At 45.4% G+C, this 12,396-nt stretch overlaps 1 protein-coding gene across 1 annotated transcript in view; it reads right to left on the bottom strand.

The window, feature by feature from the left end:
• Positions 1–12,396, bottom strand: part of grin3a (glutamate receptor, ionotropic, N-methyl-D-aspartate 3A) — a 65,489-nt gene that overhangs the window by 11,378 nt on the left and 41,715 nt on the right. Inside the window, exons 8-9 of the mRNA XM_084934865.1 lie at positions 869–1,030; positions 530–600 (exon numbers count right to left, since the gene is read on the bottom strand). Of these exons, the coding sequence (XP_084790991.1) occupies positions 530–600; positions 869–1,030 (233 nt within the window). The remainder of the gene's footprint in view (positions 1–529; positions 601–868; positions 1,031–12,396) is intronic.

Here is a 12,396-nt window from a genome sequence, read left to right as displayed (position 1 = left end):
GGTCCCTTAACTTCCATTTGGATGTTAATTGATGTCACTTACTGTTCAGCTTATAATTTGGCCAATGCACCATTTAACTTTCAAATATTGGCTTCTTACAGGAACACCTTGTTTGCATTTTTAGTCTCAGTCAATGTGGTCTATTAAGCATGCATCACATTTAGGAGCATTTTTCATCTTCGTTTGTAATATGTAACTATGTTATTGTGTTTAAAAATCCAAAGTGATGGGAAAATAAGCAGCATTTAATAAACAATTCTTACATCACACCTGCGAAAAACAGCAACAACAACAAAAACTGGTGTAAAGTGTTTAAAATGGATCTGTTGCACAATATACTGATTTTTTGTAATGTGCTGATGAAGGCAACAAAAAAAATGTTCCAAACAATTCATAAATAATTACAACACATATGTGCTCAGATCAGATTCGGATCAGTCACTTAGGGATGGATGTTTCATCAAGTATAGATGATGAAAGACCAAACTGAAATAATACAATGCCCACACTTTAAAGACAATAACAGTACCTCTTTTCAGGCTTTGTAATAGTCGGTAGTTTGTCATCTGTGAAGACTGAGTTGAGGGCCCGGTGTAATCTCTGGAAAACAAGCAACAACATGTGCTTACTGTAAATGATGTGTCTGATTTTTAAGTGTCTGAAAGACTTTACCATAAGCAGCAACAACAAAGCAAGAACAAAAAACAAATGCACAAAATTTGCAAAACCAGAAACTGTAGATAAAAACTATTCATTTTATAAATCTTAGTAGATTTTTCATAATTGCTTGCACAAACTATTTTTAAATTATAGTGTGACCACAGTCACGGTCACCACATGTGTGTTTGAGTGTGAGTCTGGTCCGTACCTGGCTTGTGTGTAGCCAGTATTTGAAGCGTGGCTCCTTGACCCTTGGGATCACCAGCTTGTACACAATGTGTTCCGCTATGGTGGTCAGCAAAGATAAAGCCACGCCCACACACAACATCACAAACAGACCAGAAAAATGCTTTATACCCATCTGCAGCGTCTGGAGAGAAAGAAATGAGACAATCAGTATATGATAGAGAAACTTGAGAAAGTGAAAAGGTGGGAAGGATAAAGGAGGTTATACAGGGAGTGTATATACAGATATGCATATGGAGAAGCAGATGTTTAAAAACAATCCATGAACAGTCGAGTGAAACAGATTGTTTTCGCAGGATGCTATGCAACGGACTATAAAAGTAAAGGCTTTGGCAATTTACTGGTCTGGAGCATTCAGTTGTTTGTTAACACAATGACACAATCTTCCCATGAGTGGATGCCCCAGCAGAATTACCCAGAGGTCAGACCTTGCAAGCTCAGAGAAACTGCAAAAAACCCAGGAGCAATACCTCAAATGTTACAGCCTCCAGTTAGCACATTAAATATTAAAGTTCATGACAGTATGATTTTTTTTAAAAAATGAAGAAGTGTGTGTTTGGAAGTGTTGCAAGCCTCTTCTCTCTAAAAAGAACATGGTAGCACTGTTTATGTTTGCAAAACTGAATCTGAAGAAACCACAAGACGTCTGGATCAATGTCCTTTGAACAGATGAGACCAAAACAAAGATGTTTGGCAAAAAACAAACAAATCATATCGGCACAAACACCTCTGTCAAGCACAACACTTTAGTGATGATGATTTGGTGGTTGGTGGTTGGTTTTGCAGCCACAGGACCCCTGCACCAAACTATTCTAGAGCCAAATGCTAGGCAATCTGATGAACTGCTGAAGCTTCACTTTGGTCATGCAACAGGGCAATGATCTCAGTACAATGAAGCATAGAACATTGACAACAGAAAGAATCAAGGTGTTGCAATGACCCAGTAAAAGTCACACAACAGTGTGAGGGCATTACAAAGTCATATAGAAAACAAGTACTTTAAGTTATTCCTGCTACAGATGGTTTTATAAGTAACTGAATCTGTAATTTAGGGTGTACTTAGATTTTCACAGGACTGCATAGAGTCCTCTTATTCATATGACAGTAAATGACTTTAAGCTTTATACTTATAGCTTGAAATTCTCATTGTCTAATTATTTAAGACACACAATGCAATAAATAATATATTAAATGTATTGCTTACATGTGATTCATATGGATTATTAGCTTATTTTGCTCATAAAAAGAAACTGAGGGCAAAATTAAGGGCGATAGCCTCCAAATATCATTACGAAGTCAGTCACAAGTAAAAATTGCTTGTTTCATTTAAATAAAAACAGAATAATTTTTCAGAGGATTGGAAATCTGAAGTAAGACCACCTTGCATTTACAAACTCAGGGCAAACACGTCATGAAATTAATTTCAAGTCTCTTGGAACAAGTTCTCTCATTCTTCTGAAATATAAGAGAATCCCTCTGGGATATCACACTTTCGATCGAGATTGTGATTGCCTCCTACACATCTTAATTTACACTCGTTCTGTTCTAAATGTGTCCATATTATTGTGCGAGTCTATACATGTAGCCATCTACAAATGTGATATCACACTTTGCTTAACTGTCCACTTGTTGCAGTTACTGCAGTTACGTATATTCTCATAAGAATCTTTTTAGTGCTGAGTGTGCAATAGCTTTTTGATACCGGGGCAGCTGCAGTGATTACATTATAAAGTCATGTTGGTGAAGCATACATGATGGATTAAATTTATCAATGCATTTTTGTGACTTGGCACGCTAGCAGTAATGAAATTTTGGAGGGTGAAAGATAATGATTCCTGAGAAGTTGTTGAATAAAGAGAATAGTAACCTTTGGCTGTGCTGGCATACATTTTAAACTCTATAGAAATCCATTGGGGTAGGGGAAAAAACTACTGCGGTATCCTTCAAAGTCAAGATGAGCTCACTGTATATATGTGACATTAATCTGATCTAAGGCTACGTTCACACTGCAGGTCTTAATGCTCAATTCCGATTTTTTGATCAAATCCGATTTTTTTTGTCTGGTTGTTCATACTACAAAGGAAATGTGACAGCAAACGCGCTCTAGTGTGAACGGTTCACGGCCCTCAAAGCGGCCCGCATGTGCAAAAGAAGACGTCACACACAACGCGTTCTGTTTGCGGAAGTAAAAATGGCGGCTACAGAGCTAGTAGGTGTTGTTGCAGCAGTCTATCAATTTCTGCACAGTCGTAACTGACAGAATTTTGACAAATTAATTAGAGAGAGAAGGACACTGAGAAAAAAAGAGAGCCCGTGCTTTAACAATGGCCGCCATGCTTTCTCGTTTGTTTTCTCTGGCGCTGATTATTGGCGTCTGTCTTGTGTCAGTGACGTAAAAGACGAATTTAATGCGACATGACCATTCAAACAGCAGTTGCTTTCTAAAACATCAGATATGTATCGGATTCAGTACCACATACGAAAGTGATCTAGATCGGATTTGAAAATATCGGATTTGTGCTGTTCAGACTGTCATACCATGATCGGATATGGGTCGCAAAGGGTCAAAAAAGTCGGATTTGATGTGCTTTCCCTGCAGTGTGAACGTAGCCTAATACTCCAGCTTCAGTGAATAAAGAACACATTTGAGTCTGTGTCCAATAGCACACTCCAACATTCCTCATTAGCAGTGTTGGGGAGTAACGAAATACATGTACCGCTGTTACGTATTTAAAATACAAAATATGAGCAACTGTATTCCGTTACAGTTACCGTTTAAAAAGGTGGTATTTAGAATACAGTTACTTTGTTGAAATAAATGGATTACACGGCGGTATTTTCCTGTTTCATATTGTGGCGGGTCAGGACTGTTTGGGTTTTGTTTGACAGCTGTGATGTTCTGTTGTTCCAGACGGCAGCATTACGGTTGCCATGGTTACAGGGTTACGCACTCTCTCTGCGACTGTGTGTTTCCTGGGTGAGAGAGCGCCTTTTTGTTGTTGTTGTTGTTGTTGTGCTAAGCTAATAGGCAGAATGCTACAGGCATAGCCCTAAAGAATGTGGCCTCATGGGCGGTGTAGTCCGTGCTGCAGGGAGAATGGACTGCCATACTCGTTATGTGTCTGTGAGCGCGAGGAGGGAGAAAAAGCAGAGTGGAAAACTACCAGTTGTCATAGAGCAGAAACGGGAGCTGGAAGCATGTAAATATAATAATAACCACTGCAGCCAAGAAGAGTGCCTGACGAGCCCAGTTGTAAGTAAACTATTAAGACTCGACTGTACACCGTGTTCGTGTTTTCCTCCGAAACAATAAGTTCCGTTGCAGCAGCCTTTCAACGCCTCTCTCTGTATCTCGCTAGCAAAGTTGACCCAGACAACAAAGTAAAACTATTTTTCGGCTACGAGCCCCACACGGAACCGACGTATTAGCCAGAGGTCCCTTTACTACGGTTCGGAGCCGCGGACCTTCAGTAATAGTAATAAATCACACAGCAATAGTACATTAATGTAGTTGTAAAAAGCATGATAATATATTAGGTAATTCAGAATACGTTACTCTCATTGAGTAACGTAACGGAATACGTTACAAAATACGTTTTGGGGAATGTATTCTGTAATCTGTAGTGGAATACATTTTAAAAGTAACCTTCCCAACACTGCTCATTAGAAGGCTCAGCACATGAAAACACATACTATATGCTACAGGAGGGGTCACCAACCTTTTTGAAAGTGAGAGCTACTTCTTGGGTACCGATTAATGTGAAGGGCTACCAGTTTGACACACACTTCTCAAATAACAAATTTCCTCAGTTTAACTTAATTATGTGTTATCATTAATAATTAATGATATTCATCTATGTACAGACACTAATTATGTTAATTATTTTTCACCATAATTATAAAGAATGCAAGTAGGAAACAAGGTAGGAAACATAAATATCAATATGCAACGCTTTATTTCTATAAATCTCTGCAAGTATTTACATTTCGAAGTGATCACTTCTACAACATTTTCACTTACCACTAACAAATTTTAACAAATCATGCACTGTTACATACATTATTTTTGTATGTATGTAACATACAAAAAATCAACTTTCAAATTTTACAGAACTTTTCACCAAATTGGCAGCATTTTAAAGCAAATTGTCACATGTTACACTTAACAAACACATTTGTTTTTCAATAATTAAATTCAACTTTGACATGACACTAATGTTGCCACTGAGAACATCTAATATGGCTTTCTTTGTCTGTTAGTGGGAAACCTGGCATTGCATGCTGTTCACCAGTGTGTTGTAATCTGGGGTATAACTTGACACTGCAACTCTGAGTGAGTCTTGCAGATGTGCATCAGAGAGGCGTGTTCTGTGTTTGTTCTTGATGAAGTTCATGTCAGAAAAGGCTGATTCACAAAGATAGGTTGAACCAAACAGGCTGGCAACCTTCATAGCTGCTGTGCATACACCACTGTACTTTTCTGTGTCAACAAGGCACCAAAAGTTTGGTGCACCCTGATAGGCTTTGAGGTGGATGTCATTTTGCAATGTTACAATTTCGATTTGCACCTGTCCAGCATCCAAGCTGAACATTGAACTTAGTTGCTCAGCAATGCATGTTGTGTCCACATTCATGAAAGGATTGGAAACAAATGAGACACATGGCTCAAGCTGATCAAGGTCACAAAACCTGTTCTCAAACTCTTGACCAAGTCGGTTTATGACTTGAGTGTACTTTTCTACAACTTTGTCAAAAGTCTCAGATGCAGAAGCATTGTCTTTCAGCACCATCTGCACAGAGGGAAAGTGCAGCACCTTTTTTCTCTGTAAATGCACAGAGAAAATGCTCATCTGGGCTTTAAATCCATTTAAAGCACTTATCATGTCAGCAACAGTCTTACCTTTGCCTTGCAGCTCACAGTTCAAATGGTTCAGTTTCCCAGTAATGTCTGTTAAAAACGCAAGGTCAAGTGTCCACTCAGTGTCCTCCAGCAGAGATGTGTCTTCCCCTTTGGATTGCATGAACTCCTTGATTTCACCCAAAAGTGACAAAAAACGAAGCAAAATCCGTCCCCTGCTGAGCCACCGGATTTCCGTATGTAGTAGCAGGTCACCATATTCAGCTGACAGCTCCTCCAATAGCACCTTGAATGTTCTGTGCTGTTTAGCTCTGGAGCGGATGCTGTTTATGATCTTCACGACAGGAGTCATGACGTGCTCGAAGCCGATCACCTTTGCGCATAACGCCTGCTGGTGAATGATGCAGTGGTAATGCATGAAGTTTGGCAACTCTGTGTCACCTTTACAGTGAGCGATGAATCCCGTATGTCGGCCGATCATAGCAGGAGCCCCGTCGGTAGTCACTGATACCAGCTTTTCCAACGGTACCTTTTTCTTCGCGAAAAACTCCTTCACCGCGTTATAGATGTCAACTCCCTTCGTAGTTGTCTTTAGCGGCAGTAGTGTCAGAAGTTCTTCTTTTGTGGAGAAACCATCAAATACCATCCGGATAAAGACCATCAGTTGTGCTGTACTGCTGCTGTCCACGGACTCGTCACACTGGATGCTAAACCAACTGCACTTTGCCAGATCCTGATCCAACTGATCGGCCAAGTTCCCGGACATAGCCGACACTCTTGTTAACCATTCCTCGCCGTCAGTCCCCTGACCGTGGTCGGGAGACGCGAGGGGAGATGCTTCCTCCAGGGCCGAAGTTTGTCCTCCTTCGGGGTTAACTCCCTTCACTTTTGTGGAGTAGTGAGGCAGACAGAAATCAGCCGAGGCACCGGAGAGTACTGAAGAGATGAGGCTTTAATAACAGTACTGCACACTTCGAAAAACACACTGCATAGGCTGTAGCCCGTTAGAACGCTGCTCCCGGTCGCCTTCTCTACCCATGACACACTCTCCCTCTCTTTTTCCTCTTTCGCTCCCCGCGTTTCCTTCACGCGCATGCTCACACACATATCACATACACTCCTTACTGCATCCAGTCACACACAAGACGGCAATTCCCGCAACACTACCCCCACTCTGGATGGCAATTAAACAATAATTCCACTCCAGCATTGTAATGCATAAAACTGGTACACAATCCCCTTTACCACTTGGAGCCCACAGGAGATAAAAGTGTTAGCCATTACCGCATATAAGGTGAGGTATAGTATCAACTAGTGCACTTCAGTGACAAAGACGTTGACTCTAGTAAGGTGTACATACATGTGCAAAATAAAGCATTTCAAGGGCTGTTAAGTAGAGAAGAAATTACACAATTGTAACTATTACATGGCGACCGGGAATAACTAACTTATCCTAGCATCTAGGAAGGCACAAATACAAATGGATAAGTGCATGTAGATAACCCCGTAGGTCCTTCAGATACTTTACTCACTCTTTTTTTTTTTTTAAATGTAAACACTGGAACAATGAAAAATATAGCTCTCTTAAACCATTGTAGCTAACAGTGTAGGAGGCTGAAACGATTTAAACTTGAACTGAATCTTCAGTCCTACTTGGAACGGTCCATGGTAGGTAAACCAAGCTAAGTGATCCACACTCCATACCGGTCTGGAGCTCTGCGCCGACGAGTTGGTCGCTGAAACTGCTGGCCCAGGTGGTCTGGCTCACCCACCACACCCCCACCATTCTCATGGTCTACATGGGAAGGGGACGATGGGACAACCACAACCAGAGCGGGATCAGCTGCAACTGAGACGGAAGGCTGAGAGGAGCTGGGGCCATTGCCAGTTGCAGTAGAGAACAGACTGTGCAGACCCAGATCACGGTCTGCTGGGTCATCCTCTAAAGCTGGTGGTGGGACCTCTGTAGGTGGCCACTGATGAGCTTGATCAAGGACCCAGGTATTGTCCAGTGGTTCGCGGCAGCGATAATGCTTTAGCTGGTCATGGTGGACAACTTTCACTTTAGACCTTGGGTTCTTCTGGATCCGATAAACTAGGTCATCCAATTGCCCCAGGACAAAGAATGGTCCTTCATACGATGGGAGGAACTTTCTGACCTTGTTCTTGATGTGACGTGTTCCTTTGATGAGATACCACACAGGATCTCCAGTCTTATACTGTGTGTGGCAACAGTTCTTGTGATATTGCCTTTTTGCGCGCTTGACTGACTCACCCAGGGCTTCCCTGGCGATGAGGTGGGCCAGCTCCAGCCGCTCACGCATTTGCTGCACATACTCTGGAGCTGAGGGTTGGTTGTCTGGATCAGGAGGTAGACCTGCGACAAGGTCCACCGGCTCACTCAGTTCTCGGCCAAACATCATGAAGTTTGGGGTGAAACCTGTAGCACTGTGTTTGGTCGCCCTGTAGGCCATAACAGCGTACGGGATCATCAGGTCCCAGTCCCAATGGCAACACTCTGCTGTGGAGGCCAGGATCTTCTGGAGAGTGGCATTGAAACGTTCAACCTGGCCATCTGACTGGGGTCGGAATGGCGTTGTATGAGTCTTGTCTATGCCAAACAAACTGCACACCCCCTGGAACACATCAGATTCAAAATTGCGTCCCTGGTCACTGTGCAGTGCTTGAGGTATCCCGTAGCGGCACACCCACTCAGATGCAACGACCTCGGCAACGGTTGCAGCCCGTTCATCTGGGATAGGAAAGGCTTCAGTCCACTTTGTAAAATAGTCTTGTATCACAAGCACATATCGGTTTCTGCGCTCCGTCTCATTCAGTGGTCCCATAATGTCCAGCGCAACGCGCTCCATTGGGGCTCCTACCCGGACAGTTCCCATCGGAGCTTGCGGTGTCTTCTGGGGTTGGGCCCTGGATGCACAGCTGGTACAAGTACGGCACCAAAGAGCGACGTCTTCCCTCATGTGATACCAATAGAATCGGGTTCGTAGTCTGGCCACAGTCCTCTCGACACCAAAATGTCCACCCACTGGCCCTTCGTGCATCTGGCCCATCACTTCTGGTTGTAGCTTGCGTGGCAGTACGATTTGGGGATAGAACTGGGTCTCGTCAAGGCAGTAGAAGCGACGGACCAGAACTCCATCTCTGAAGTAGAGCCGTTTCCATTGAGCCCAGTATGTCTTAGTGGCTGGGCTGCATGGTGAAACAATAGTCCATGGGGGGCGCTCACTGCTGGCCTCCATCCAGGCGCGTATGGGTGCAATGTCTGCATCAGCGTCCTGGGCTTGGCTCAGCTCCCCCATGGTCCAGCCGTGAAACAGAGAAGCAGTATCAAGGGTTTTAGCCACATATACTTTCTCAGTCAGCTTTACAGTGTGTGTATTAGTGGAAATGTTCTGGTGTGATATGTCTGTTCTAGTGTGAATTATCTGTTCTGAGATGTCTGTGTTGGTAGGAGTGTTTTGACATAAAATGTCTGACTTTGTAAGAGCAGTTTGGTCTAAAGTCTTTGTTTCTGGTGTAGTGGTGTTATGACTTACCCCCACTAGACACACCGCTGTAGTAGCCGGTTGTCCCTCCACCCTCACCGGACTCAGCAACAGGGAGCTGGTGTCAGAGTCCAACTCGCATTGGACTGCCCGATGACTGGTCCCCCCGAGATGCTTGGGGGGGTCCTGCACTCTGCATGGACAGGACTGGCGACAGGGTCTTCTGGAGAGGCTATCAGCATTGGTGTGCACTCGACCTGGACGGTGGATGATCTCAAAGTTGTACTCGGCAAGCTTCTCGAGCCATCGCGCTAACTGTCCTTCTGGCTCTTTCATTTTTGTTAGCCAGCGCAGGCTGCTGTGGTCTGTGCGCACTTTGAAAGGCCGTCCGAGGAGGTACTGGCGAAAATGGGACGTGAAATCCACGACGGCTAGTAGTTCACGTCGTGTGGTGCAGTAGTTTTGTTCAGTTCTTGATAGCTTACGACTGCCATATGCCAGCACACGTTCCACGCCCTGTTGCATCTGTGACAGCACCGCGCCGATGCCAGTGTCGCTGGCATCAGTGTCTAGTGTCATTTCTCCATGGTCAAGTGGATAGCCAAGAACAGGGGCAGAGGTGAGTCGACACTTCAGCTTGTCGAAAGCTGCTTGGTGCTCAGCATGCCACTGAAAATGTGCGTTCTTCTTGGTCAGGTTGTGCAGGGGTTCGGCTATAGAGGCAAAATCTTTCACGAACCGGCGATAATATGAGGCCAGGCCGATGAAGCGTCTGACCTCCTGGATGGACGTAGGTGTGGGCCACATCTGAACTTTTTGAACTTTGCTGGGGTCGGTAGCCACACCATGCTCGGATACCACATGGCCAAGATAAGCAACTTCGCGGCGAAAGAGGCAGCATTTGGCAGGTTTCAGTTTCAAGTTAGCTTGTTGAAGTCTATAAAATACCTGGCCAAGCCGTTGCAGCATCCCCGACACGTCCTTAGCCAGCACGATGATGTCGTCCAAGTAGACCAGGCAGGTCTCCCACTGCATGCCAGCCAGGACGCGGTCCATCAGCCGCTGGAACGTCGCCGGGGCATTGCATAGTCCAAATGGCATGACGTTCCACTCAAAGAGGCCTGTCCTAGTGCAGAAAGCGGTGGCCCTGCGTGCTCTAGGCGTCAGCTCAACCTGCCAGTAGCCTGATGCGAGGTCTAATGTGCTGAACCATCTGGCAGTTGAGAGTGTGTCCAGCGTGTCCTGGATGCGGGGCAGCGGGTAGGCGTCTGTTATGGTGCGGTCGTTGAGAGCCCTGTAGTCAATGCAGAGGCGGTATGTCCCATCTTTCTTACGCACCATAACGATGGGCGAGGCCCAACTGCTGCAGCTGCGTTGGGCGAGACCGCTCTGTAGACTGTCGTAGATCTGCTGATCAGCATTTTGCTGCTTTTCCCCTGCCATTCTTCGTGGATTTTGTTTGACTGGGGCACCAGGACGGGTTATGATGTCATGCTGCACAAGGCTGGTTCGGCCCAGGTCAGCAGGCCCTGTAGAAAACACATGTCCATAAGTGCAAAGCAAGCGTTTCAGTTGGAGCTGTTCATAGTCATTGAGGTCTGTGGAGCTCTGGGCATAGAGCTCCTGCAGATGCAGAGGAACCACAGGAGGGCTGGTCAGAGAGTCTGCAGCTGGGGAGACCATGGAGGGTTCCATGGCCTCAGCTGGCTGGAGGAGCCCGGCAATGGATCCTTCCTTAATTGTTACTGCTTTATTGCCAAGGTTAAAAAGGCGAAGTGGGACAGCTTTAGAAGGCTGTGCGTTGACTAGGACTCTGGCGATAAGTACTTTATGCTTCTCAACAAAACCTTTGGTGGGACTAAGCATCATGTCACCTCAAGCTGCTGCACCAGGATGCACATTGCCTTTCACCATATACTCTTGCCCCGGTTCCACCACCACAGTTCTAGCTATTCTCACTGCATGTGACTTTGTACTGGCTTCGGTTTGGTAGTAGAGCACCTCTTCACCGAACAGAATGATGCGGCGTTTGCCGAAATCAAGACGTGCTTCAGCTTGAGTGAGGAAGGGATGCCCAAGCAGCACCTCATTTCCTGCTATATCTGCCACCAGGAAGTCAACATCCACCTGTCGATTGTTGATATTGACAGGTATCTGGGCTTCACCTAGCACCGGCACGTCCCCAGGTCCCACACCAAGCAAGGTCTTAACAACTGAGGGCTGTAGTGGTGGCCTCACGTCTGGGTGGATGGAGTTGTAGTAGGGCAGCGGCAGCACGCTCACTTGGACGCCCCACTGTCCAAAACAGCACATACCTCCACTTCGTAGAGGCGCATGGGGATACTCATTTCTTGGCTTTGGCACTTAAGGTGGAGCACGGTGGGTTTTGGGCTGTCCCAAGGGCTACTGTTCAATGTTAAGGCCTTGGTGGTTTTGTGAGGGGAAGGGCACTGCTTTTGGACATGGCCCCAACCTTGACAGTTATGGCAGCGAACCCCACTCCTTTTAAAGTTTCGGTGATTGTTCGGTGTAGTTGAGGGTGTGTGTGGGACAAAACGATTCGGTGAGGGGCTAGCTGCAGGTGCATGCTCAGCAACAGTCTCATCTTTGTCTTTTTCTCTGACGACAGCAGCTTGGGGCCGGCGTTCAGCTGCGTTACGGGCTCCTTGCTGCATGGCACTGGTTACATAAGATGCAGCCCTTTTAGTGGTTTCGTGTCGGTGGGCTATTTCGTATGCACAGGCAAGTGTGGCTGGGTGCCTCTCTAGCAACTTCTGTACTATTTCTGCATCACCCAGCCCATTGGTGAAAACTTCAACAGCTATAGAGTCTTGTTCAATCTCTGCTCTATCACCATATGCAACAGCCACTTTCCCATAAATGTCATCTCTGAAAACATGCAGGGGCTCACCAGGTTTACGCACTCGCTGCCTCAGTTCTACAGCAACAGCGGCTGCATGGTCAGAAGAAGGGCCATATGCAGTTTCCAGTTCGTCCACCAGGCGGCGGTAATCCCATTTGGATGAGCGGGGATTTCTGTGGATAATGGCCCCTGCTGCTCCAACTAGGCAGAATTTAAGCTGAGTTGTCATTGTTTTTTCTGACCAATAGTTGGCTTCAGCGCAG

Source organism: Perissodus microlepis, chromosome 7 (assembly GCF_051167445.1).
Source record: "Perissodus microlepis isolate ML-2025 ecotype Zambia chromosome 7, ASM5116744v1, whole genome shotgun sequence".
NCBI lineage: Eukaryota > Metazoa > Chordata > Actinopteri > Cichliformes > Cichlidae > Perissodus > Perissodus microlepis.
Note: the sequence above shows the minus strand (reverse complement) of the source record. Positions and strands in the feature narration are given on the sequence as shown.